The sequence below is a fragment of the Plutella xylostella genome, chromosome 3, assembly GCF_932276165.1.
Source record: "Plutella xylostella chromosome 3, ilPluXylo3.1, whole genome shotgun sequence".
Taxonomy (NCBI): domain Eukaryota; kingdom Metazoa; phylum Arthropoda; class Insecta; order Lepidoptera; family Plutellidae; genus Plutella; species Plutella xylostella.
The window spans coordinates 5,753,443-5,780,777 of record NC_063983.1 but is presented as its reverse complement, the minus strand read 5'-3'; the positions used below and the strand labels follow the sequence as shown (position 1 = coordinate 5,780,777).

At 37.7% G+C, this 27,335-nt stretch overlaps 1 protein-coding gene across 8 annotated transcripts; it reads left to right on the top strand.

Moving 5' to 3' along the window:
• The first annotated feature begins 402 nt into the window (after positions 1-402).
• LOC105388166 (NAD kinase) lies at positions 403-25,423 on the top strand. Of its 8 annotated transcripts, none has more exons than XM_048623756.1 (9): positions 403-540; positions 15,444-15,527; positions 16,683-16,812; positions 18,229-18,423; positions 18,925-19,027; positions 22,190-22,387; positions 22,894-23,051; positions 23,357-23,439; positions 24,525-25,423. In XM_048623756.1, the coding sequence occupies exons 1-9, from the start codon at positions 407-409 to the stop codon at positions 24,733-24,735; spliced, it is 1,296 nt and encodes a 431-aa protein (XP_048479713.1). In that variant the 5' UTR covers positions 403-406; the 3' UTR covers positions 24,736-25,423. The 8 variants fall into 8 exon arrangements, with proteins under 8 accessions (XP_048479713.1, XP_048479717.1, XP_048479724.1 ...); XM_048623760.1 differs by lacking the exon at positions 403-540 and adding an exon at positions 1,253-1,520; XM_048623767.1 differs by lacking the exons at positions 403-540; positions 24,525-25,423 and adding exons at positions 4,707-5,149; positions 23,835-23,919.
• The last annotated feature ends 1,912 nt before the right edge of the window (positions 25,424-27,335 follow it).

Below are 27,335 nucleotides of genomic sequence, written 5' to 3'. Positions count from 1 at the left end.
TTACCTGCACATAAGGTTTTTAAATTTATGTCTCCGCCTAGACAGTGGCTAACTTATTTTCCTAATATTTACCAAGCACATAGGCACGAAACACCATTTTCTGCAATGTTTTTAATAAAAGTCACCCTACGTTTCATGCATCGTGTATACCTGCTTGCAAAAATTGTTTAGGAAGTCGGAACACTCGGTCAACACATTCAGAAATTTGAAAAAACAAAGCCTACATACCCAATATTAAAACTTCACGTCACCAATAAGTTTCTATGAAGCTACGTTTTTTTTGGAATTTGTCTGAAGTCATAGTGCAATAGTGGATTAGTATAAGTGGTATCACCGATAACCCTCTGACTCACCTCCTATCGACTACTACACCCATCATAACACCCTGTATAAATTAAATTCCAGGATGATAAACGAGCAAGACCTGGCGGTGGCGCGCGCGCTGGCGGCGGAGTCTCGGGACAACTCGCCCGGGGGCTCCCCGGGGCCGCTGCGGAAGACCGTGCTCACCAACATCGCTGACAGGCTCAACACTTTCAGGTATGTCCGCTACGAATACCAAACCATCCTGTAGGGTGCTTACATAAAGAACCGGGTTCCCTGTATCTACCCGTACCGGTAACTTGATTAGATAGCGAACTGAGAGATTTAAAACCGGGAAATGCTCTAGCGCACTCGCAGAAAGATAAACAGCAGGTTACCAGTACGGGTAGATACGGGGAACCCAGTCTATCTATGTATAGGTTAGGGTTCATGCCGACTGTACGCTTTGGTCGGCGGATATAGGCCCCCAGTGCAGAATGTTATGGCAGTGCAGTGTGTGAGCGACCTAGATCCGTCCCGCCAACTACATAAGCATCGGTACTATTTCGACCCGTTAAAAAATCGGGTCGTGTAAAAACGGTGTGTGGCCCCTGAGTTTAGCTTAGGTACCTACCTACCTACATGAAAAATTGTATAGAATGGAAACCCCAAATCTAAAATCATGATAACCACATGCAGCTACCTAGTCTCTCTGTCCAGTGCTTATCTCTTGGAAGAGTGTTAATTTTATGAGTACCTATAATACTATACCTATCTTTAATTTTTATGACTAGCGCCATCTAGTGTCGAGTAGCATGACTATTAATTTTTGAATTATTACCAAAATGTTGCCTGATGAAAAAACAAGAAAAAACTTTTCTACTCTGTGTAGGATTTATCTGTCACTGTCATATCTGTCAACTGTCAACCTCAACGGCAATAATGCCAAATGTCATTTGTTGTCGTCGCGTAAAACAACCTATAAAATTTGAAAAACTGAAATATTTACATAGTTTTCATTTATAAACATGATTAAAGTGCTTGATTAATTGTAAATGTGATAAATGGTTTAATTTTCCTTCACTTCTATGTGAAATGGCAACGAATGGAGTAATTATAACTGAAGTTGTAGACACTGAATCCCAAACTTTCTCTGATGCTAACAAATCTAAACTGAAACCTACAACCAGCAAAGAAACAGCTGAAGAAATTGAGAGGTAAGTTCCTATGTGTTTATCAATAAAAAATGAAATTTATTATGTATGTGCCATTTAATATTTATCCAGACAAAGTACAATAGTTGTAGGTAAGTACATACATTTTGTACTGTGTTTTCTTTGCTATCATGTGTCCTGAATTTCTTAGTGGTAACTAAACTAAACGTAAAGTGGTGGATGGCCCATTTACATCTCAGCCAACACTGTGCTAACCCTGGCCAACCTTCCCTGTTTCAACTGTTGAAATTGGAAATATTTGCATCATCTTCATTAATTTAGTGTTGGATTTATTAATATTTATTGGATATGGTTGGTCTTGTTAGCCAGTATATCAATTACTTACACTGTAACAATAATCTACCATGGCAAAGACTTGAAATTTGGTAAGTACTTTAAATAAATAAATAAGTCTCATTACAATTGGCTTAATTCTATTTCCTCTTCTATAATTTATGATAAATTGACTGTATCAAGTTAAGGTACTTACTTGCATATGGAACAAATTAACTGAAATATGGGTTAGACCTCTTTAAAAATTTATGTTCTGTGCTAATTGGTTTATTTTGATTGCCATTTTATTGTCCTGGTAGACTTAGACTATCTATCTGAAATAACACACTATTGATTTATTTTATTTATTTATTGAATTATAGGTAATAATACATAAGAAAAAACAAGCTTAAGGATACTACAATAATCCTCGCAGGATTGTGCGCAGCACCTTCATTCTGCGTTATAATTTATATACATATTACACAATACAGTACACTTAAATACTAAAATTAAAAAAATATGCTGTTGAATAAAGAGAACTTTGTGTAAAAGCCAAGTAGTTTACTAAACTCTAAAAACTATTTAGAGTAAAGAAGAACTGGCGAAATCTGACCCGCTTTGCGTAAGTTAGCAGCCACTAACCAAACCTATTTTAAGTTATTGATAAAAATGTCTACTATCAGGAAAAAATATTTAAAAAAATCTAAACCATGGGGTTCTTGAGATATTAGGGTTCAAAAGTTAATTAATTAATTTTAATTTTTTCGTTATATATGATTTTGATGAATATTACACGCAAAATAATGTAAATCATGGGATTCCCAATACATAGTGCATCGCAAAATGTATAACATGATTTTATTTATGCAAATAATATTATAATTATTTTTGCACATTTCACACTCAAAAACCTATGTTTATAAAGATACGAATTTCAAAAATTATTTTATTCTATTCAAGTTCCCGTTATCCTGGAATAAAATAGGATACTTTTTATCCAGGAATTCCCACGGGAACACTTTTAAAAACAATTTTTAGCTCGAGGGTAACATCTATTACAGTAGAAAGACTGTTTGATCTTTCAGCACTTACATCTTCGTTCTCCCATGCCTCATAATAATAAAATTAATACCAGTATATGCTGTAGTCACGGACTACACATCAGTGTATGTTTCATCAATGGCCGCTCTGGGTCATGGCGCCATAGAGAAATGGCCATTCTCCTTTGGCACTAATATGGCAGTAACCTTACCACTTACCACAATCATTTAAGTAAATCCCTTGACAATCATACCTTAGACTCTAAGGTATCATTGTCTAAGGCTTAGAGAATCAATAATATCAGTCATGACTAATACCCACAACCCATTTTCAAAGATACTTATTACAATTGTTGGAAGGTTTTCATTCTTCAAATTATTAGCAGGTAGAGCATTATTGCATTCATAATTTGCATATTGAATAATTTTAAGAATGAATTATTGTAGTGTTAAACAATATACATTTTCTCTTTCAAAAATACTATTAGTATTATATCTAGATGACGTTAGTGGCAACTAATGATAAATGGCTAAATATTTATGAATCATCAATGGCTATAAGTACTATAAAATTCAGATAAAACACTATTTTTTATTTCCTTAAATAAATAATAGAACTTTAATGCACATGCATCACCATCATCTTTAGTTTTAGACTGAGAGATTATGCTGAATTTAAATTAAAATTTAAATGCCTTACAGTCTCCAATAAATCAGGCATCTTTCTTAAATTTAAATTGTAGTAAGTATCCTAGCTTCAAGCTTAGGCGATGTCACCTACCTAGATTTCGCAAAAGTACCGTTAGGTACTTTGTACCTAACACTGATATGTAGTGGGCTTCGGGTCGCCGGCGCCGTGAATACAAACACAGATAATACTCGAATGCACATTTGCATAAGCGCACGCGCCGATCACTCGATCAAGTTTCTTTAGTTATGTAGGATCCATATTTTTACTTGTACTTTTATGTTAGGTTATCTGTTTAAGAGTAAGACGATTATTGTTTATTATGTTGAATAGGGTTCGAAAGACCGATTACAATGTAGAGGCTACTTTCACTTACCCCAAAAAGCGAAACAATTTAAAGCGAAAAATATATGTAATACGTAAACATATCAAAATTGGGCCAGATACGCTAGACAACAATTACTCTTGAAGGGTTAAAAATAATAAAAAAAAATTGAGTACATTGGATTGGAGTACATATTTTCAGTTTATCTGTTTATGAAACAGAGATTCTTCACTTTCGAACAATAACTCACATTACATTCACGTTAATGTTTGTATATTCATACTTTCTCTTCTGAAGAAATAGCATGCGAGGTTTCAGTTTCAGCATACATTATGTGAAATGAATGTACGTTACATAATGTCGTCCGCGGGCGATTCATCTCGAGATGAATGCAATACTACTGCCGTTTTCACAACTCTGAATATAACTTAAGTATGATATGGAGATCTGCGATTGGCTGAATTGTTATTAAATAGGTACTTAGATTAATTAATTCATTCTTAGTTAGGTTTATTCAAATACGAAAGAGTTCTCGTCTTATTGAAATAAATTCAGTCAAAAATTCTATGAAAAATGTCTATGCCGATGATGATGATATAAGAAAGTTTCTGAAAACAGCCTGAAAATCTTTGTTCTAGCAGCTATCATAATTATACTATCAACCTTTACACCATGTCGTTACTTGGTGGACTTCGTGGTGACAGTCCATAGTTAATCAAAGACAAGGCGGACCCGGCTATCTCGTGTGAACGGCGCATCTGCACACATGGGGAGTGGACGTGATCGCCGCGGCCCGTGAGCCGCTCCACCGCCCCACACTCGCAGTAGTCGCAGTCACTCCTCGCGCGCTCGCCACCACACACACACGCGGCACTTTTACACCCGCAAAAAAAAAACAACTGATATTATACCAAACCACCGTGGTAACATTTTCGCGCGCAAACCTAAAGGCCACATTTTGCAACGCACGTTCTAAAATTCCAGTCGAAATTCAAAGTGCTACTAAACCGAAGGTCCGCGTAAACCTGTAGTTTATTCGGTTTCGGCGTGTCAGAATTGCAACACCGGCAAGGTTGGATTGTGAAAGTTGGGGAAGTGATGAGTTGTGATCTGTGATGCTGTCGATGGAGTCTCTGTGGAGTGGTTGTGAGGGGAAGCTGCGGGGGAAGGGCGCGGCGGAGCGGGGGGGGTGCCGGCTGGCGCGCCGCAAGGGGCTGGCGAAGAGCCTCATCCCTCAGGGGCTGATGCACCAGCAAGACCTGCAGCCCAAGAGTCTGCGCCGCTCGCGCTCCGGGACTTGGCCGTGAGTCCGCTACTCTTATCATATGAACGTACACATTATGTATTCACTTGTCAGTGCGGTTTTTTGGCGAATATTGGTTAGACAGCAAGGGATCGTAGTGTCCTTTACAGGATCTGCCAAGTCCTATCTCATAGTATCTGACTTCGCATGACTTGGATGGCTCATGCTTTGACCTTATTATCAAATGACAATATTGACAATCGCTCTGGTAGTCATTGCATTGTATACTCGTACTATCCATGTCCATCCTACTTCATAAATTCCATTACAGTTTAGCAAGTTTGCACAGCCGACATTATTTTGTAGTGGTTATCTCGAAATGGAAGAGCTAGTTATGTATTTTGGAGTAGATCACCGTTTCGCAAATCCGTATGTCCAGTGTTCGTTGCTATGCCGGTTGGTTCGTATACAAATAGAAGTTCTCTTATGTAAGCTAGAAAGAGAGACACAACATACAAACTTTGTAGGTAGCATCAAAGAGATAAGGCCAGTGATAAGGAAATGCCGAATGTTTATGTAGGACAGAAATAATAAGCAACTAGATATCATTAACACTTTGTTAACACTACTCACAGGTGTGATATTCTTTTCAAAATATTCCGGTTAGCGAATTAAAGCTGGTCTCCTCATTTACTATTATATGACATTGTTTTTAAATACTTACATAAATACTATCTAAACATAGCATAGCCCTTAATTGAATCCAGCAGTGGACTACGGTCTGATTATAGCAATATTTAATGTATATAAAAAAAAAAAACGCTTATGCCTTCTTTATTATGACAACTTACGCCGGAATACAACCAACGATTACTTATCCCTGAAACTAGAGCATAACATAGGTGGTTGACCTACATCGGTAGGTAGTGGGCACATAACTACCAACAGCCACTCTCTTTAAACCACCCAGTTCCTAGTCGTAGTATAATTTTGTACCTATAGTAGGTGAAATTAATACGTATTAAACGTAGTTACTACCTTATTTAATGTCAGGTCTTGATTATATCCTTGCTCCGTTGAAAGTAAGTACTTACCGTTTATCTTAACTGATTGTACCTATAGCAAAAAAATACTTATTATTAAGTATATCAGTGCGTGTTGTAGAAAAGAATAAATTCACTTAAGTACCTATATTTTTTGCACATCTACAAAATAATCATACTTACTTACCTGAAATATTTTTCAGTATACTTATTCCGTTCGTTATAGCGTTACAAATCCAACCAGTGTTTTAACCCTATGATATTATATTTCAGTTTCATTGTAAAGCTTGGCACTTATAGGATTTCTCTAAGGTTTTTGTAAGCTTGGTGGATACGAACTTACACAACTTAGGGCCAGTTTCTCACTTGAATGAATGTATCGACGGAATCTCCTAAACGATAATTCAGCTTATCATACTAAACGGACGGTCTTACTAAACGATAATTCAGCTTGTCATAGCTTAGCATGTCATATTCAAGTTCTGCTTAACTTCATGTTCTCAGGTGTGAAACTAACTGACTTAAGTATAACTCAGTACAAACATGGAATAAGCTTCGATATCAACATATGAGGCGTAAATTATGTTAAAGTCGTGTGAGACGCGTGTAAAATTATCATTACCGTTCTCGTAAAGTCTAACAATTACCAATTCAATACTATTTTAGTGCCTCACTTCTTGTTTCCTATACATATAGTACTATAAGTTATTTGTCCTATTCTAAACTATTATCAATAGGTATGTTAATTGAATTTTGCATATTTTATTACAAAACTTATGTTGTTGTAATTGAACCTATTGTAGTGATTGCTGTGAATGTTTTATAGCATTTATCAAAAGCGTAGGTATGTTTGTATGCTCGGTTATCAATTTAGATTCTAGATTTCAATTGGGGCTAGATATAATCAGCGTTCTTTTACTCAACAATCGCTACACATCAGAATCTTTTGTGCACGTCACCCATTCATCTATGCATTAACATTCGGGTTAGATGGCCATCGGTGTAGAGACCTAGAAATGGTTAACACTTATTATGGTGCGTGTAAATTATTAGAGGACGACACGACATGAAGATGCAGTAGACGACGCGCCTTGTCGCAACATTGCTACTAGGGCATGCAATACCGGAACTATTTTCAATACCGGTATTGAGTTCCGGTATTGCAACTCAATACCGGGATCCCGGTATTAATACCGGTATTAGATTTCCTTGTAATAAATGGCATATATTGTGATTAAAGGTCGTATAGGTCAAAATAAAACGAGAAAAAGCAATGAAATTCAGTTTTTTGTAATAGATTTTTACGTGAATTGAGTATTAGAGTTTAAATTTTATAATTAATTATTATTTTTACATCCAGTGTCCGTTTACGCATGGGCAACAGTAGTATCAAACGGCCGAAAACTACATCAAACGGTTGAAACAAGTGCGCTTTCACAGTACATAGGAATACTATACCTTAATCGCTTTATTACAGCCTAAAAAGTCCAATTCCGGTATTACTTCAATACCGGTATTAACTTTCAATACCGGTATTGAAAAAAGCGTGAATTTTGTCCCTGATACCGGTATTACGAATACCGGTATTGCGGTATTGCATGCCCTAATTGCTACTGTCCCGGCTGCATGGTACCTTAATCGACGTATATAAACGTCAGTATATCGTGATTATCGTTAAACATGACGAATAACAAGCCAGCGACATGTCGCTCGAAACGTCCAAGAAATACACCGAAACCAAAAGTGCGAAATGTCGCGGAGCCAATTGGCACCTTTAGTGCCAATTTCTCCATATTCGGTTAGAGCATAACCAGGTATTAATGGTTGAATTTTGACACATCTGTCAAGAATTTTATATGGAGATGACGTATAATTGATAAACCAATCCCGGTCGGTTAGATAACCGACTATGGAGAAATTGGCACTTAGCTGCTATTTATGTTTTTTTATTATACATCGTAACCTGCTTACCTATTTTGAAATTGCATTAGAACCGTTTAATAAGTATAAGATAAGAACCAGAATTAAAATACTAGAAATACTTGAAACCTAGAAAGCTGTCGTGCTTAGATTTCTTACTTACAAGTAAGTACACTTAAATACTTTGTAAGAGGCCACTGGTTAAAAGAGCGAAGCAAGTATAATTCTGTTGATAATGTTACCTCTAGTACCTTTTTAGGTAGCGTTATCAAAATATTTTGTATAGGAATAGTCACTGGAAAATAAACCTTGCTAAGTATTTTTTCTATTGCCTATTCATAAAATGTATACTTACCATAAACCTTATAGAAATAAATAAGTATATAAACTGATATATATACACCTATGCATTTGCCGGTACTTACTTTTCTTCACAGTTCTTATTGCAATGTTAAATCCAATACTGTAAATATTGGCCGTGCTGGATAAGTTTTCAATATCAATACATATTTAATATGTTTGCGCTCAAGCGCTACCGGAAATCATTGTTTTATTCTTCGATATTCGTAATAACAGCGTAATTAAATTACTAATTATCCGATTTATTTCGAATAGCCTTCACTTAACTTTCGGTGAACAATAACATTCAGTATTTATAATTAAGATAAAATGATTTGATTAAGTATTAAATCGTTCATCGTCTTCCTTAAATACAATTAGATAATACACTGGCCAAATTCAGCTCAAGGCTACGCTCTTATCTAATTTACGTGGCTTACTGTGTGCCGTAACACATTGGTATAACTGTAGGTATACACACTTAACAGTAGACATAGTAAATATTGGTATTGAAATAAAATAAAAAGAAAATAAATGTAAGTACTTATTTATTATTTGCGTTTTTTCAATCGCTGTTTTTTGCAAGTTCCTTTCGTATTGATTACACCCTTCCTCGAATACCTCGTTCTATCGTGTTGAGTAGGATACTACAGAGGGTTGCCGGTTGGTATGTGGCAGAAAAGCAGACGATACCTTACACTTAGGATGATTTACAAGGTGACTAATAATGCAAATGCATTAGAGGTAGACATAATTGACATCCAAAAGACACCGTTCTTTTTCTTCTGCTGCAAAAATACTATCTATATTGAGATTTCCAACATCTTTGCCGCTTAATATGGATGTGGAGACTATAGCTTAGGGTCATTGCATATTTCTATGAGATGACGACCACTTAATCTGGCAAGTTTAATTTCCAAGAAAGTTATTTTAATGAGTAGGTACCTAGTAGGGCATGCAATACCGGTAATATTTTGAATACCGGTATTGAGTTCCGGTATTAGAACTCAATACCGGGATCCCGGTATTAATACCGGTATTAGACTTCCTTGTTATAAATGGCATATATTTTGTTTAAGTAAGTGTTATAGTATGGGTCGTATAGGGCAAAATACAACAAGAAAAAGCAATCAAATTCTGTATTATGTAATATTTTTTACAAGAATTGAGTATTAGAGTTAAAATTTTAGAACGCATGGACAACAAGTAGGTTTCCAAAGGCCAAAAACCGCATGTAACGGTTGAAAGTGCAAAATTGAAAGTGCACTTTCATAGTTAGCCTTGTGCTCCTAGCACAAGGCTAACTATATCTTAATCGCTTGATTTATAGCCTAAAAAGGTCCGGTTCCGGTATTACTTCAATACCGGTATTAACTTTCAATACCGGTATTGAAAAAGCGTGGATTTTGTCCGGGATCCCGGTATTACGCAATACCGGTATTGCGGTATTGCATGCCCTAGTACCTAGGTACCTGTAATTAGTTTCAGAGTTTCCCATAGTGACTCATGACTTCTCAATTTCTTATAGGGCACCCGACCCGACGTACATATTTAACTCACCCAGTACAGCAGTTATGTTTTTAACTGCATACCTTATTGAGGACCACGTCACAGTCACAGCTCGCTTTGTTGACGGTTCCGTTTCCATCGCGAACTATTCATGCATACCAAATAACTGTTGCACAAGTATGGGTAATTGGGTAGTTATGTTATTTGAGTTTATTTTATACAGGCTATCGTAAACAGAGAAACAAAACGGTATGATTTTATTGGAAGAAATAACTACTGTAGGTTGGTGTATGCAATAGATATTTATCAAACATGGAGGATGAACCATTTGGTCTTCTTCTTAAGAATAAGGTACCTAGAGTTTGTAACCGTTGCCGTTGCGAGAGGATTAGTCATTCGGATCAGTTGTCACCTTGCTGAATCCGAAACACCAAATTGAAACCCAGTTCCTCCTTGAATATGCTGTGGTATAACTTGCTAGCGTCGCGTCTGTTGAAATAAAAAGCGATGCGCGGCTATGTCGGTCAATGCTAGTGTTGTGTTGTCATCTAGGTAGCGGCCGAACCTTGAGGTACAGCGGAAGCGGCAATGGGGTAACTACAAGATTTTACATCTCCAAATTACCCCATCAAACATTTGCTGTGTCGGTAATATTGCTTTCCAGATCGTTGCTTTGCTTTCAGATTGAACTGTGATAACAGCACTGTAGCATAAGTAATTTGTCTAGGTCGGGGATAGATAAAATCGTAGGTCCACCCAACCAAACTGTTATGTTTCCTAACTATTGCAAAATTTATAAACGGTAGATACATTTTCCGTTGGTGTAAAAGATAAAACACAAAGATTAAGAGCAAAATGGAAATTGGAATATTCCGCATCCAATTTCCGGTATTCAGCTCATTGATTTTAAAACTTCGTATGCTTGTAAATGCGATCGATTCTTAATAATAGACTTGGCCTTGTATACTGACCACACTAATTGTACCCTGGCCCAGTGGCCCTAGTAGGTAATGGGTAAGCACCTTGGTACCTATGTGACTCGGTGTTTGAATGTAAAATGTATGAAAGTCTAAACACAAGCATATCAGCTTTACGTGGTCAGATTCTATCTTTTGATTCATTCATAACTTTGGAAAGGACAATTGAATATTAATAGATATTATGTATATTGAATAACTCAAGTGTAACGCAGCGTAATCAAATCCACGTAGCTGTAGTACAGTAACTGTGCAACTGTTACGCGTTCGTTTGACCCAATTTTTTGTGGGTCAAATGTCTAATAGTCAACTCGCCCTTAATGCTCAGCCGCCGGCGCGGTAAGAACTATCTCATCGACTTTTATCTGCAAGCAGATTTAGGAATAGAAAATATTAACATTTTCTCTGTAAGTTTCCGATAGTGAAGCTGTTAGTCTGGTAATGTGACTAAATAAAACTTTGATGATTTGCTTATTTTTAGAAATCATAAACATGATGCATGTGCAAAGGCATTCTTGAAACAATACAAAATGTATGACTTATCGTCTTATTCGTCTTCACTCGCCACCGTGATCATGACCGATGGTTTTTGTCGCGGGGCAACATCACACCGAATTTAAAAAAACATAATTCAAGGCTCTAAAAGTCAAAACTAACTAGGTGGATACAGCATTTAAATTCGCAGACACTACCATTGACCTCTGAAAAGAGTTATTAGCATACTGCCGTGCCAAAGTGCGATAACATTCTCCCTCCAGTGCGCGTTTGATGTCAGCTGAACACAGACTAATGACATGGGCAGAAACGAGTAATCTCTGGCTGTCGATCGGCGGAGATTGTCCGACACATCAAGGTCGCGCTCGGTTGCGCGGGCGCAGGCTTCCTCGTGCGCCTGCGCACTCCGCACGCGTCTCGCCGTCCACCACGTACCCCCACCTCGATCACACCAACATAATGACACCGAATCACCCCCCGAATGTACTCCAACCTAAGTACAAGAACCGCCAGTCAGCGCCCACTGTGCAGTGATGGAGCAATGGTTTTGTGAATGAAAATAGTGTTTTGTGTTTGTTACCATGTTGCGAAGGCAATTCTCTCACGAGTCCGGCAAAACCGCTTTGGTTAAAGCGAAAGAGGAGTCCGATAGAAGGTTGGTTGTTTTTGTTGGTTCTTGTGGGTTTTCTATCGTATTCTAATATCTATGGATTTTTCTTAATTCACTATTTGTCGATTTTACTCCGGCTTCCCATCCGGTTCTACCTTTTTTGGCATAAGATTTATTTGCCTAATCTCGTATTGCATAGTAACGTTTGGTCAAAGTCTCGTTACGCCGAAAATCGTATGGCATAAATCTCGTTTAGTAAAAAGTTATTTCGCATAACATTGTTTAGCCTAATAATGGTATGGCCAAATCTTGAATAGCCTAATAATGCTATGGCATAGGTTTATACAAAGTAATAATATTCGTTTGGCTTTAACTTTGACGGAGCGTCTCCCTACATAGCGCAAACTGGTGCCTTGTATTGTTTCCGCTGTTTGGAAAACGCTCCGCTCCGCTTCGCTGCGCTCCGCTTTGGTTTTGATGAACATGTGCACCTAACACGCTCCTCCTCGCTTTGCTCGTCGTCGCACCTATTTTTAGGTTTCGATCTCATGGGGTTTGTAATAATTATATTGGTCGTTAACTTTCGATTTTTTGATCATACAATATCGTGATTTTCGGGATGTAGGAGAAAAATACCACAATTTTTACATTTACTACATACTTAATATACTTATTATTTATTAAGATAACATTAGGAGAAACAAGATTATACATAGGTATAGACGAACATAAATTTGAGCAAACGAAACTTAGGTGTTTAAAGATTGTGCCTAAAGAGTTTTAGACGAAACGAGCCTTATGCCACATAAGTCTTGGCAAAGTGATGGTTCGGCCAAAAAAGTTTAGACCATACGAGTTATGCGAAATGAGTTTTGGTCAATAAAGATTATGCGAGATGAGCGGAACCCTTCCCATCCACCTAATATCGTTGTTACTAGAGAGATGAGAAACCAGCTTCTTTAATTATGTTTATTGCAAACGATACAACTTGTTTAATGTTTACGTTTTTTAATTAAACATTGGATTACTTGTATGTACTTATTTTATTTATTATTGCAATCGTATTACGGTGTTTGTCCTTTTCTGCGTCATTGGCATTGTCCAGTAGCACAAGAGTAGCACCTTTTTATCGTTAAATCTTGTCATTTGAATCATGTCGTTCTTCTTTATCTAATCGCTAATATCTACTATATTTTATCGAAACCACTCAAAATGATACGATTTATTTTTCTGCGTTTTACAATTACTTACTACCTGTGTAGTAAATAGCACGTACCTCAACAACTACTATGTCTGCCACTTCTACTTTTTTATGTAATTTGAATAATATTATATCTATGTACCATAGGTTTAGGTACCTACTACCTACATGTACCTATGCATAATATCCTCCATCGTGATGGTATCGTTATGTTATGTACGCAATTTGTTAATCGTCGTGACACAGTTAAATCGCTAATCACTATTATAATAATAGCCCTTTACTTTGGTTTCCTTAATTACCTTTTGTATTTAGTTTATTCGTCATGTCTGCCACCATCATCAATTACATTATGATTAGGTACCTGCTAGTTATCAATTATTCAATTGACTTACTAGTTGAATCCCGCCACTTCACTTGGAGGTATCCATTTCCGTGTTCATTGGTTCAAAAATTCATGGTGAGTAAACATACTCACCATGAATTTTTCGATTATTTAAAATTCAAGGGTTGATGTTACGTGCAGTCATTAAGTGTAGACTATGATAATGACCATTATACATTTTTCGTTGTAATTAATTAAGTATAAGCATCTTCTTAGACCTTAGACTCTAATTAGGGCTAAAACCCTTCCAGTGGGGACGTGATGGGTTGTGATGATAATGATGATCTTCTTGGAAATTTCTAGTCTTCATTAATTTACGAAATCATTTAATCTGCTTACATCATACATATAATTATATCATTTATTTGATCATAGTGACCGCTAGAGACGGTGCGGTGGTTTTTATTTAAGAATATGCACTAGTTTTCGTCTGCGTAAAATATCTAAACCCACTACGGGCAAATCCAGAAGTCCTCTACAGAAAGGATTGCTTTTGTGGTCTACACTCCTCAAAATTTAACCCCTTACAATTTAGGCAAAACGTTCTGTGATGGCAAATTCGAGGGCAAAACATTGGAGGATTATACCTTTGTACATTCACTGCCAGTGATGGCTTACGGATTATGAATAGTGCAAAGTCTAAAGAATTACGATAGCTTACTATCGACTGTTTTTCAACGAAAATCTCATCGATCTACTAATTAAATCAAAATATTTAAAGGCTATGCTATGGACTTTGGACTTTTGTACCGTTGATAATTTCATGCATCCAAGTTGTTTGAATTATAAATTATTAATGTTACGTTTTTAGACTATTTTCGTTTTCGATATCATGATACATACATATCACGCTTCGTTGGTTAGCTCATTTGCAAGGTCGAAAGGTTGTTGAATTAAATTACAGGGACACAAAATAAAACATACAGGGTGATTTTCATACATCGACTTCTGTCATGATTGATGACTACCTACCTTATTTTCGGTATTTTTTTGTTTATTTCACTGCCTGGTTACCTAATATTTATTCAAGTATATAAGGCAGTATGATAAATTCATTTTAGCGATGTTCACTTCCTAGTGTAATAATAAATAATAAATAATAAATTTATTTATTCGAAGTAAAGTGATTACAGTAAAGTTCTTATGGCTAGGATTTGGATGAAAATACATAATTGGTAGACTGTTGCCGTAGCGTCTGCTCTCATAGCTAGGCTATAGAATAGCCTGTATTAATGAGAAGCAGGCCCCTGACATAAATAGTTTTGGTACAGTGTTGAAAAAGAATTGATTACTTTAAGTACAGTTATTGTAAATAACGTAGTAAAAATTTAGTGACAAATAACATTTACATTTTAATCTTATTAATATAGTATTATATATGTGTGTGTGTGTGTGTGTGTGTGTGTGGAACTGATAACATATGAATTGGCTCAAAAAATATTTTATTAGCACCTTAGTAATGAACCTTAATATCCTAATAGGTACATAGTAGGAATACAATACTGTATTGACAAACTAAGAATATAAAAAAATACCCAGATGTAAAGATAAACAAGATCGTCCTGTATCTACAATACAATTCACTTTACGTGCATAATGAAATAATGATGTAGTAACAGTCAGTGGTCAGCGTGACGTCCACCATGTTGTGACCGCCGCCATTTTAATTCAGGTGCTTTAAAAAAACCTTACAGGTTACAAATAATTTTTATTAAGAAAAAACAATAAGTACTTATAAAAAAGTTTTTTTTTCGAGGACTACACTTGTGTCATATACTTACCTAGTGTTTTTGATATTGTATTTTTTGTCACGTTACGCTAGTTTTTATTAATGGAAATATGTATGTAATTAATATTTAAAATAATCTGTTTCAGGAGGACAAGGTCCCTGAATGCGCCGTCCCCCATACAACAGTTCGGACCATGCGGCAGGATAATGAAGAATTCAGCTATGGTTATGTAAGTACTTAGTTATTACTTTTTATATCAACACAATAACCTGGCTTGCTAAGCCCAGTTTCACCATACTCTGTCAGATTATAACAAGGGACTAGCACCTAGTTGACTTTTGACACATCTGTCAAGAATATAATATGGAGATGATGTATAATTGATGACATTATAATGTAACAGGGGTGTTAATGGTCTAACAGACTATGGTGAAACTAGGCATAATCCTTTGACCATGGTGACAAACCCTAAACTGTTAGAAGAGTGCTATCTTGTTGTTTGTTTGTCACACGCTAAGAAATAAAAACCATAATATTATTTATTACGTTGGACTTTGTACTAAATATGTACATGTTAATTGATGTTACGTTTAATGTATTTGCGATTCAAATGAACGTATAACACGCGCGCATATAAAGATAAAAAATGCGTAATGGCGACCGTTACATAAGTGCCAATAGGAAGAATAAGTGTTGACAAACTTACAAAGAGGGTGAAATGGTAACTTGTTCTTCACACGAGTCTGTGCTCCATTTTGATAGTCTTTCTTTATCTGCGCACTGTATTACTTATTAGTACCTACATTTACATCAGATATTGCAAACCTTTATTATTACCCTAATACACCTACGCGGTGAGTCACGGTTTGGAATCCCCAAATAATTAATTTAATGACCGTAATTTAAGGAATTCAGATAAGTCATCTTCATAACTTTGTCAGATGATGTCGTGTCATCCCAATATCACCCAAACAGCATCATCCTTATTTAAACACCGGTTTTAATAATGAGTACAGGTTATAAGTCGGAAGAGGTGACTCAGGGATTCATTCTGAACAAAACCCATAAGTTCACCCTTTTGGCTTACTATATTCGTAACACCCAATTCCCCAATAGTACGTAGTAGTTTTAACCCTAACTCAGGGCGTATACTGGGATAAAGCTGGTTACCAGCACCGCTAGCTAAGCCGAAAGGGGGTGACTCAGGGGGTCATTCTGAACAACTTTTGTTCTGCGAGTTTTGGAAATTCGCAAAAAAATATATTCGTTCTCCATAGTAAAAAGTCACGTGACCAACAAAGTTTCTACGGAAAAGCAAATATTTCGTTCGCAAATGTATGAAACTGACAGTATAGGGCCTAACAGTGCACGATGACATTTGCAGGCAGATCCAGGACCCGGCGTCGCAGCGGCTGACGTGGTACAAGCCGCCGCTGACCGTGCTCGTCATCAAGAAGGTGCACGACGCCGGCATCCTGGCGCCCTTCGTGCAGCTCGTCCATTGGCTGGTGCACGTGAGTACCGTTGTCGTCAGCCAATCATCGTTCAGTGCTGGGCGTAGGCTCGAGTACGCCACCAATGGAGGAAGGCGGGCTTCAACACAGACCGTCTTTCATAGGATAGAGCGTGACGATTGTGTACTTGCTCCACTGATTAGGGTAACTTCTGTTGCCACAATCTCGGCCCTCTATTCTATTCTATTCTCTATTCTATTCTCAGCATGGTATATCAAAGCCCGAAAATGAAATCAGAATTTCTATATTCGCGAAATAGGGCAGGTATCAGGACATTCGGCTGTCAAGCCAGTGTAGATAGAACCGCTGCACTGTAAACCAAATACCTACATAAATATATCAAGTAACTATTCGTTGGAACTTGAAACAATCAATAATAACTCAGGAGATATCCCTCCCTAATTATAGCCCACAAAGTCACGATCATTGCAGATTCTTACTAATCTCATGTGATTCATATGAATTGAACTGAACATCACAAATTATATTGTGGCTGCGGTTAGGTCTGTAACTAATCATTAAAATACCACTGTTATGTCCTGGATCCAACCATTGTACCATAACCATTGTATTGGTGTTTAGTTATGTATTCATGATAAGTCTTATGAGCTTATTTTTAAAGGGTCATGTAAAGCGTCATCTTAGGTTGGCTATCATTAATGACTTGACCCCTACATAGGCGCCGGATGGTGCATCTGTAAAATAGCTGTGTATGTATGGTAGCCATGTCCGATACATCCAATTCAGTTATTTCAAACGTTCAATCCAAAAAATAGTACCTACTTATATGTAGATACAATGTGTAACAGCGTACAGTAAATTTTATAAGAAGTTATAAAATTTCTACACTAAGTATATTTTTTTACAAGGTACAAAAGTTTATACCGCCTTATGAATCTGAATGTACATTTCCTTCCTTATTTTTTTAACATCAGTCGCTCATTACCATTTTACTCACTATATTTAGACGAAACTGTATTGTGTGCCGTGTGACGCAGAGGTCGTTGACTTCTAGACAAAGACCCACGATACCTACTCCCAATCAGCTGTTGATTGTGTGGACTTGCTTCTAAATATGGATCGTTTATTTACGTTTTGATTATTCTTAAATTGAAACTGTAATTTAACTAATAATTATTACATTTTAATAGCTATATGACTGTGTATTGTATGGCCCGCCTGATGGACTAGGCCTATACCCTCCCTTCATTGGAAGCAGACCCGTACCCCAGCAGTGAGGTCGTGATGGGTTGTGATTGTGATGAATGAATGACTGATTTATTTTTGTATTTCTTTTGATATGGGTGTCATCCTCAGTCACGTTCAATGCTTTTCCGTATTTTTCCTGTTATAACGAAATTATAACCTAGATGCTTTCACAAAATTTCTAACAAACAACCCATCCAACCCTTCCAGGAGAAGAGCATGGTGGTATTCGTCGAAGCGGCAGTCCTAGATGACACTCTCCTCAAGGAGTACGGCGACTTCAGCCAGGTGCGGGAGCGGCTGATGACGTTCCGCGCCGGCACCGACGAGCTCACGGACAAGATCGACTTCATCATCTGTCTGGGCGGGGACGGCACGCTGCTGCACGCCAGCTCGCTGTTTCAGGTACGTTGATGCTGTCAGCCAATAGCCGTCTATTGCTGTACGTACGGCACCGTTATCAGCCAATAGAGGAACACCTCTGGACATATCGCGCTGTTATCAGCCAATAGCGGAATACCGCTGGACACTTCGATGTTGATGAGCTTCTTAGCATGAATCATCCATTATTCTTATTGGCGTGTCGGTATAAAATACTAGCTGTAGATTAAAATTTGTCACCGTGGTGGAAGGATTAGACAGTCAGATAGGACTGTCATAGGCAGGACCGAAGACCTTTGGCAGGTAGCCAGGTGTGGTGGATGAAGCAGATGCTTGATTGCAGATAAAGGTGATTTTAGGGGTTTTTTTCTGAATCGTATACACAAAGAGAAAATAAATAATGTCCTGATTAACTTATAAATGCGCCATTATTGATGATTGCATTATTTCATTTAAACTGTGTCGTTATACAAAACATCTAAATAATTCTTACATTTTTTTAAGAGTATCGTTATTTATTTCCAGCAATCAGTCCCGCCGGTGATGGCGTTCCACCTGGGCTCGCTCGGCTTCCTCACGCCCTTCGAGTTCAACAACTTCCAGGACCAAGTCATGAATGTATTGGAAGGTAAATATTTTAAATATTCATAAACTTTTAATAACCTCTTGAGAATATTTAAACATTCATGTTGTCATCGGCATCGGTATATTCTTGGAAATATTTATATTCATGTCATGTCATCGGTATATGAGAAATATAATTGTTGTATCCTAAATAATATTCTAAATGCGAAAGTAACTGTGTCTGTCTGTCTGTCTGTTACTCTTTCACGCAAAAACTATTGAACGGATTTGAATGAAATTTGGTATACATATGGTCTAGACCCTGAGAAAGAACATAGGCTACTTTTTATCCCGGAATTCCCACGGGAAAATCTTTTTAAGGCGAAGCGAAGCTCGCGGGCACAGCTATATTCCATAAATCTTTATAATAGATAAATATATTGACTATATTAAAGCTATTGCCAGCCCTCGGACACACTGAAATCGAATCAAAAAATCTGTCCCTTCCAGCAATATGGCACAATAGTCAGCATTACTAATCATAACCACTCAAATTATCAACATACTCATGGTATAATTATATTCTTAAAAACAATCTCGACTTGATCCTTACTTCCGATAGCTCCCTCGTCGTTAATCATGGCCAACATCTAGCCCCCGGTTTCTCTCGGCATGATCTCATCTTCTGTTCATATTTAATACGCACCCCAAAAACGAAACCAGTGGTATTGTTACAAAGAAATTTTGCGAAGATGGATGTGGAGAAGCTCAGACAAGATGCTTCGTCTATCCAATGGAGTGATATGCAGGACCTACCTAGCATTGATGATAAGGTCGCTTTCTTATGCTCCAATGTGATAAGCATCTTTGATAAGCATGCCCCAGTCCGACCGGTTAGATTAAAACACCGTCCCTCGCCATGGATCACTGACACTGTCCGCAAGGCTATGGCACATCGCGAACGTTTATTTCGTCGTTTTAAAAAAGACCGTACCGATGAAAATTGGTCCGCTTGTAGAGCTGCAAGGAATCGGTGCAACAAGCTGTGTAGGAACGCCAAACGCCGATTCATATTTGAACAAATTGAACTCTCTTCGCCTGCAGGTACCTGGAAATTCCTCAGGACTCTTGGCGTGGGCAAACCTCCTAACCAGGATACACGTATTCCCTTTGATATCAACGATCTCAACCTCCACTTCACTTCAGTTTCATTACTTGATCCTGATATCAAAAGGTTATCTTTAGATAATATTAAGAATTTTACAATTCCCACGCCGGACATTGACTCCTTTAATTTCGCACCAGCAACTCGGGACGAGGTCAAAAAGATCATTCTTTCGCTGAAATCCAAGGCTGTGGGACATGATAACATAGGACGTTTTATGATCACAACCCTTCTTGACATCCTACTCCCCGCTATAACCCATATTGTTAACTTTTCCCTTTCCTCAGGCCAATTTCCTAACCTTTGGCTCAAAGCCTACGTCCTTCCTCTGCCAAAAGTCCCAGCACCCACCGCTCCCAACGAGTACCGTCCTATCTCCATACTACCCTTCTTATCCAAAATCCTAGAGTCTATTGTGCATCGTCAGCTGACTATGTTTCTCTCAAATGGTGGTCTCCTGAACCCATTCCAATCTGGATTTCGTTCTGGACACAGTACCACCACAGCCTTGCTTAAGGTGACTGAAGACATCAGATGTGCCATGGAGGATCGGCGGGTAACAGTACTGGTCCTGGTGGACTTTAGCAATGCGTTCAATGCCGTAGACCACGACCTGTTGCTTGCCGTTCTTCGATGTCACAAGATCTCCGATCCCGCTGTTAGCTGGTTTTCTTCATATCTTCGTGGTCGCCAACAGGCAATTCGTTGCGGTCCTTCTGATATATCAGACTGGGCTGACTTGTCTGCTGGTGTTCCTCAAGGCGGCATCCTCTCTCCTCTACTTTTTTCAACCTTTATTAATTTAGTCACCTCAAATCTTCTATGTTCCTACCACTTGTATGCCGATGACCTGCAGATCTACAACCAGGTCAAATTAGACGATTTAGATGCTGGCATTGCTAGGGTCAATAGTGATCTCGAGGAGATATTAAGATAGTCTCGTAGCTTTGGCATCTCCGTTAACCCTAGTAAGGGTCAAGCCATCATTGTGGGTGGTTCAAGGCTGTTATCGGGTCTCGACTATGCTGCGGTGCCACCAGTCAAATTTGATGGTCGTGTTGTACCTTTTTCTGCAACTGTGAATGATCTTGGTCTGATCATTGATCAAAACCTAAGTTGGGATCAGCAACTTGATAAAGTATCCCGTAAAATTTACGCATCACTCCACTCCTTGCTTCGCTTAAAAAATTTCCTTCCCCAGCACACTAAACTTGCCCTTGTTAATTCTCTTCTTCTTCCCATTTTAGACTATGCGGATGTGTGCTATCTGGACCTAACTGAAGCTTTGCTCAATAAGCTTGAACGCTTATTGAACACGTGCATTCGTTTCGTTTTTGGGCTGCGTAAATATGATCACGTTTCACAGTACCGCGCTCAATTGAAATGGCTCCCCATCCGTGACCGTAGGAACCTGCGTATCCTTTGTCTTCTCTTCTCTATCCTCCACGAGCCCAATACCCCACCTTATCTAAAGTCTATGTTCCAATTTCTATCTGACACTCATACCAGAGACTTGCGTTCTTCTCATAATTCAATTTTAGCCCTACCCTCCTTCCACTCTGGTTTTATGTCTGACTCTTTCGCGGTCACGGCTGTGCGTCTATGGAACGATCTTCCTGATTCCATTAGGAAAGCTCCGTCTCGCAACGTTTTTAAGCGTCTTACTCGAACTCACTACCTTAGTAAGATAGTTAGTTGATAGCTCTTTCCTGAACCTCTAAATTAATTATTGTTATATAATATTAATATAATAAGAAAATTTTATTATAAGGTGTGCAAAAAGAAAACAACACTATTACTACAAAATTAAAACAAGTCACTTAATAATAATTACCTATATATATATATATATATATATATATATATATATATATATATATATATAGGTATATATATATATATATATATATAATATATATATATATAATATATATTGCACCTCCTGTGGGTTGACTGGTAGAAAATGCTTGTAGCATTAAGTCCACCCTTTGTACACTTATTTTTATATTTGTGCAATAAAGGATTAAATAAATAAATAAATAAATAATCTCTCAATTCCAGGCCACGCGGCGCTAACCCTGCGCTCCCGCCTGCAATGCGTGGTGCTCCGCAAGTGCACGGACGACGGCAAGGAGAAGAAGAAGCCGACCACAATCCTGGTGTTGAACGAGGTGGTGGTGGACCGCGGGCCCTCGCCCTACCTGTCTAACATAGACCTGTTCTTGGACGGGAAGCATATCACCTCAGTGCAGGGTGATGGTAAGAAATACCGATATTATTTTTTTCCGCCCTTTAGCTTTGAAAGGGATAGACTGATTCGAATGAGGTTTATTTCGTCTTATAGGTCATGTAATGGAGAGTGTTTTAAGCTATGTTGCATCAAAATCGCTTCAGTCGTTCAAAAGTTACGGCTTTGTCACCATTGTCTTCGGTTAAGTAAAGACTACACTAGCTACACGGCTATACTAACTAAGCCTACACGGCAAGAAGAATTGTGGGTGTGTGAAGTTAGGTATTCCTAATATTGTAGTATATTGTTTATAACACTTTTTGTCATCGCCTATGAACATTTTCACTTAATCATGCCCCAGGTAGCTCTTACCCTATACAGGATGTTGCAAAAAGGGTATACTAAGCCGAAACCTACATGACCTGATTTCAGTTTCGGGCTTAGATATACCATGCTGCACATGTAGGTTTCGGCTTAGTATACTAATTTTGCAACACCCTGTATAAGCAACTCAACACGCCCTCTCTTCTTCCAGGTCTAATAGTCTCAACGCCCACGGGCAGTACAGCATACGCGGTGGCGGCGGGCGCGTCCATGATCCACCCGTCCGTGCCCGCCATCATGGTGACCCCGATCTGCCCGCACTCGCTCTCCTTCAGGCCCATTGTTGTGCCCGCCGGGGTTGAGCTTAAAGTGAGTGCAATAACTAAAATGTCAAAAATCTAAAAACTACGATGAAGTTCTCTTGGGACAGATCTGTCACTAGGCATACAAGGGGGGTTGGGACAGATCTGGGACAACGGCATACGAAGGGGCCTGAAATGGCTTCAGTCATGCTGTTCATCCCATTCAGTTGTATTATGAGAGTAATGAAAAATAGATGTCTGTGCACAGTGTGCACCTTTGTCAATGATTACAAAAGAAGTCTATGTTTATTCTGTAGGTGCCTTGATGATACTTGATTTTAAACATTGTCTAAACTGTCACCTCATATCTAGATCGCGTTATCGCCAGAAGCAAGAAACGCTATGTGGGTTTCCTTCGACGGTCGCAGTCGACAAGCGTTGCAACACGGAGATAGGTACCAAAGTGAACCTTATTGCGACTTCCGTAGAGCATTAATCCGCCTAACAGCCGCCTAATGTAATGTTGGATGTATTGTGATGTAGCATGTACTGTATTTATTTAATGTAATGATTGTATTTAGTGTAAGAATGGTTTTAGAATTGGAAAACATGCATCGTGCCTATAAATGGGAAGCCCTGAAATGATTGGCTAGAATATTGATAAATAACCAAATATTGACCAGAAATTTAGAAACAAAAAGAAACACGACCCATTCTATATTGTCTATGAATTATTCTTATTTTGTAACTTCGATGACACTAAGCAAAGATAATAACCAAACTATATACAGCCGATGTAGTTGCAATATGAAAATATAGAGTACAGTAGAGAGTTCTGAACTTGTTTCAGATAACACCAAGCGTAGACGCTCGGTGCCCGGCAAGCGTCTCCTTCGACGGACGCAACCAGGTCACGCTCAGGCCGGGGGATAGGTAATAAACACAGATAAAATCATTCACCGGCACTCAGAATAATAATCTATTTGTGCAAAATCTATGGTTTTCATAGCACCATCTATACTTTGTGAACTCGCGCGCTTTTTGGTTTATCTATTTTATACAGTAATCCAGTAATTACATTTAAATACAATAATCAATAAAATAGACAGTATTGTATTTATTTCATTGATCGCACTATAGTGTTTTTAATCAAACATAGATGATTATGGGCAACAGATTGTATGTATTGTTTGCTTGCATGCTTGCTTTTCTGCTTTGCTTTTTAGAATATTATACCATAATATCGATATCTATTCCGAAGGCACCTAATTCTAATTTGAATGCACTCATTCTTTTTTTAAATTCGACTTTATGAGTGTTCCCGTAGATCTCATTTCGCTGGCAATATTTATAGTTTGACAGCTCTAAGTTTAGAGTTTATGCCTTCAGAATTGACATCATTACCTATTTTTATTAAAGTTTATGAATGTTATTTTATCAATTATATCGTACCTATTCCTAGAAACGTGACAATATCTGTGTTAGAGATCTACTGAAGTCCGATAGTTGAAATTTTAACATTATCCTATAAACATTTCAGTTTGTACGTGACGACATCAGTGTACCCCGTGCCTTCAATATGCGCGCAGGACCAGATATCTGACTGGTTCGACTCGCTGGCCGAATGCCTCCACTGGAACGTCAGGAAGCGACAGAAGAACTTCGACGAACTCAGCGATCTCACCTGCGTCAGCGACCAGACTGACGAAACTGACCACAATCACCAAGACGAAAGACCGACGGACACGTGACCGGCGCGACAATAAGATAGGCTGTTTGAAGATTCACCCGTGTGCGTGCTCGTGAAAAAATTGTGGTTCGAATTTCGAATGGTAAAGAATGAGAGCGATTGTTTTAACTTTTTATTGTTTGTGGACAAGATCATTTTGACTGCCAACAGTTTGGGTGCTTATTAAAGAATAGTTGTAAATATTTTTTATTAATTTCATGATGAGGGTGTTTTAGGTGTACTTATAGTTTGAAGTTGATATTTTTAGTTCATTGTTATTGTAAAGTATTGCGAAAGTCTGTTTGTATTGTTGAAATAGAGCATTTATGAAATCCCTTTTATAAAACTTGTCTGATAGAAAAGCGTGAAGCCCCAACATTATTAAGTTGTTGTTAAATGCGTGTGTCTTAATGAAAGAGATAATAATTATGGGCACAACACTACCTACATCACGAGATATTGAAATATACGTAGAAAGGTACGTATTAAAGCAATATAAATAGGAACAATTTCATCATAACTTTTTTAGATAAGTATTTGATTTAAATTGTGATATAACTAATTAAATTTGAAAATACATATTGATGTAATGATTTTTCTTATCATTCCCACTATTATATCTTCTATATGTATGCGACGGATACACTTAGCTTAGATTCCATGTATTTTTCATTTGGATATAAGTGCAATAAAATGTATAAATCAAGTTATTTATATTTATTTTTTAAATATTAAATCTGTGCCAATACCGATTTTGGTTCTGAGAATGTGTGTGTGTGTTTACCTAGCAAAAATTTATTTAATGAATGTAATCTTCCAGAATCGCTTTCAAAAAGGATAAAGATAAAGGTGGTACCTTCGTTCTTGGTTTTTACACCTCAAATACTTTGGTACGGCCAGGTGCAGAGAAACCTGACCCCCCTCTCATACTAACAATGCTTCTGAGGGGGGTCAGGTTTATCTGCCCCTTACTGTACCATACTTTGGTACTTTGGTAGCCATGTTTAAAAATCAATAATTTATAATAAAAAAGCTGCACTTCTATAACTTTGTTTACTTATTTAAAATATTTTGTCTCCCTTCAGTCAAAAGTCCTATTGCTTATCCTATTAGTGCAATTATTTTCTGATGGTGGTGGAATGCGATGTAACCAATGATGGTATATTATAAGAGTAAGAGGAGGTTTTAGGTGTCCACCCTTCAGTAACATAAAATGGTGCGCCTTGCATAAAATATGTAGGTACTTATTACAGAGGGTGAATTCATGCATACAAGGGAGAAAGAACGGTCAGCTACGAACAAGAGAGGAACAATGGGACAATACAGTTTGGAAGGACGGGGTGGCCACCTTATTCATATTCAAACTCACTAAGAGCCACTTGCACAAACATTTAATTCTAGATTTAGTGTCAATTCTCGATTTAAGAAACGTCAATCCATATAAAATTTGACACTAAATTGAGATTTAACACTAAATCTAGATTTAATATGTTGGTACAAGTGGCCCTAAAAGTTTCGATACTTTACGATTCTTTTTTTTTTTTTTTTTTTAAGATTTTATTATCACTCCACAGACTTTATGTCCGTGCCTTTTTGAGAGATCAATATATTGTGAGAGTTTGGTTGTTTTTTGTCTTCATCTTTTAACTACTCACTACTCAATGTGGAAGCTTATAATATATATATTTTATCTTTTATATATATATACCTATATATTATTAATAATTTTTTTTTTTTTTTTTGCACTCCTGGAGGAAAATCTACACAGACACCTGGGAAGGGGACCCAGGTAGTGTCGGCCTTTAACCGACTAAAAACCCCCAGTTGTGCATTTCTTGTTTTTTTTTTTTTTTTTTTTTTTTTTCTTTGTTTCACACAGTCACACTTACAATTATAATGGCAACAAACATTTGAAGGGTAGGACCAGTGTCAGCTGTCTTCAGAGAACTTAACAGACGCCTGTCAGTGGCCACACACTCCTTTTGTCATCGCTGTTGTTTTGCCTGGTGTTAATGTGTGACAGTGTTCTTAAAACTATCTTAATTTTATTGGTTAGTTCTTATACAGATAATATTAATTCATGATATACTATACAATACCTACATATCAAAACTATACAATACATGCTATATACTATACATAACAAAACTATAAAATACATGCAATACGGTTTGGCCGTCAATATAAAATTAAAATCAAAATTCTCCTATTCCGCTCCATTTTGCGTTGCCAAAAGCCTTGATTGCTGGGCAACGACCTCTTTGTCCCGATTTTTTATTGCCATCTTTAGGTTGTACTCGAGGATCCGTTTCTTCGGTGCTGTTATTGCCGTTTTAGCGAGGTTGCCGATAGCGTCCTCGGTGTCATCCGCATAGTAGGTGCAGGCGGAGGTGTGCCTCGACAGCGCCACTACTGCGTGAGGTATGCTATCGTGCAACTTTATTTTATCTTTTGTTTTTATGATAATGACGGATTCGTACGTCAATCCCTGTGCTTCGTGTATGGTTATGGTTTCCTGTATTCGTGATCCCGTTCCTTCTCCAAACCCTTGGCTGGTCAGGGTCTCTTTTTCTTCCTGTGTATGCGTCAGGAATAGAGTGTTGGTTTGGGATTTTGGAATTG

Excerpts from the sequence above, each read along its gene's own strand:
- LOC105388166 (XM_048623755.1), top strand. The coding sequence starts at position 4,962 with ATGCTGTCGATGGAGTCTCTGTGGAGTGGTTGTGAGGGGAAGCTGCGG. Across the intron at positions 19,028-22,189 it reads AGTCATGAATGTATTGGAAG|GCCACGCGGCGCTAACCCTG; the intron begins GTAAATATTTTA and ends TCTCAATTCCAG. Across the intron at positions 22,388-22,893 it reads CACCTCAGTGCAGGGTGATG|GTCTAATAGTCTCAACGCCC; the intron begins GTAAGAAATACC and ends CTCTTCTTCCAG.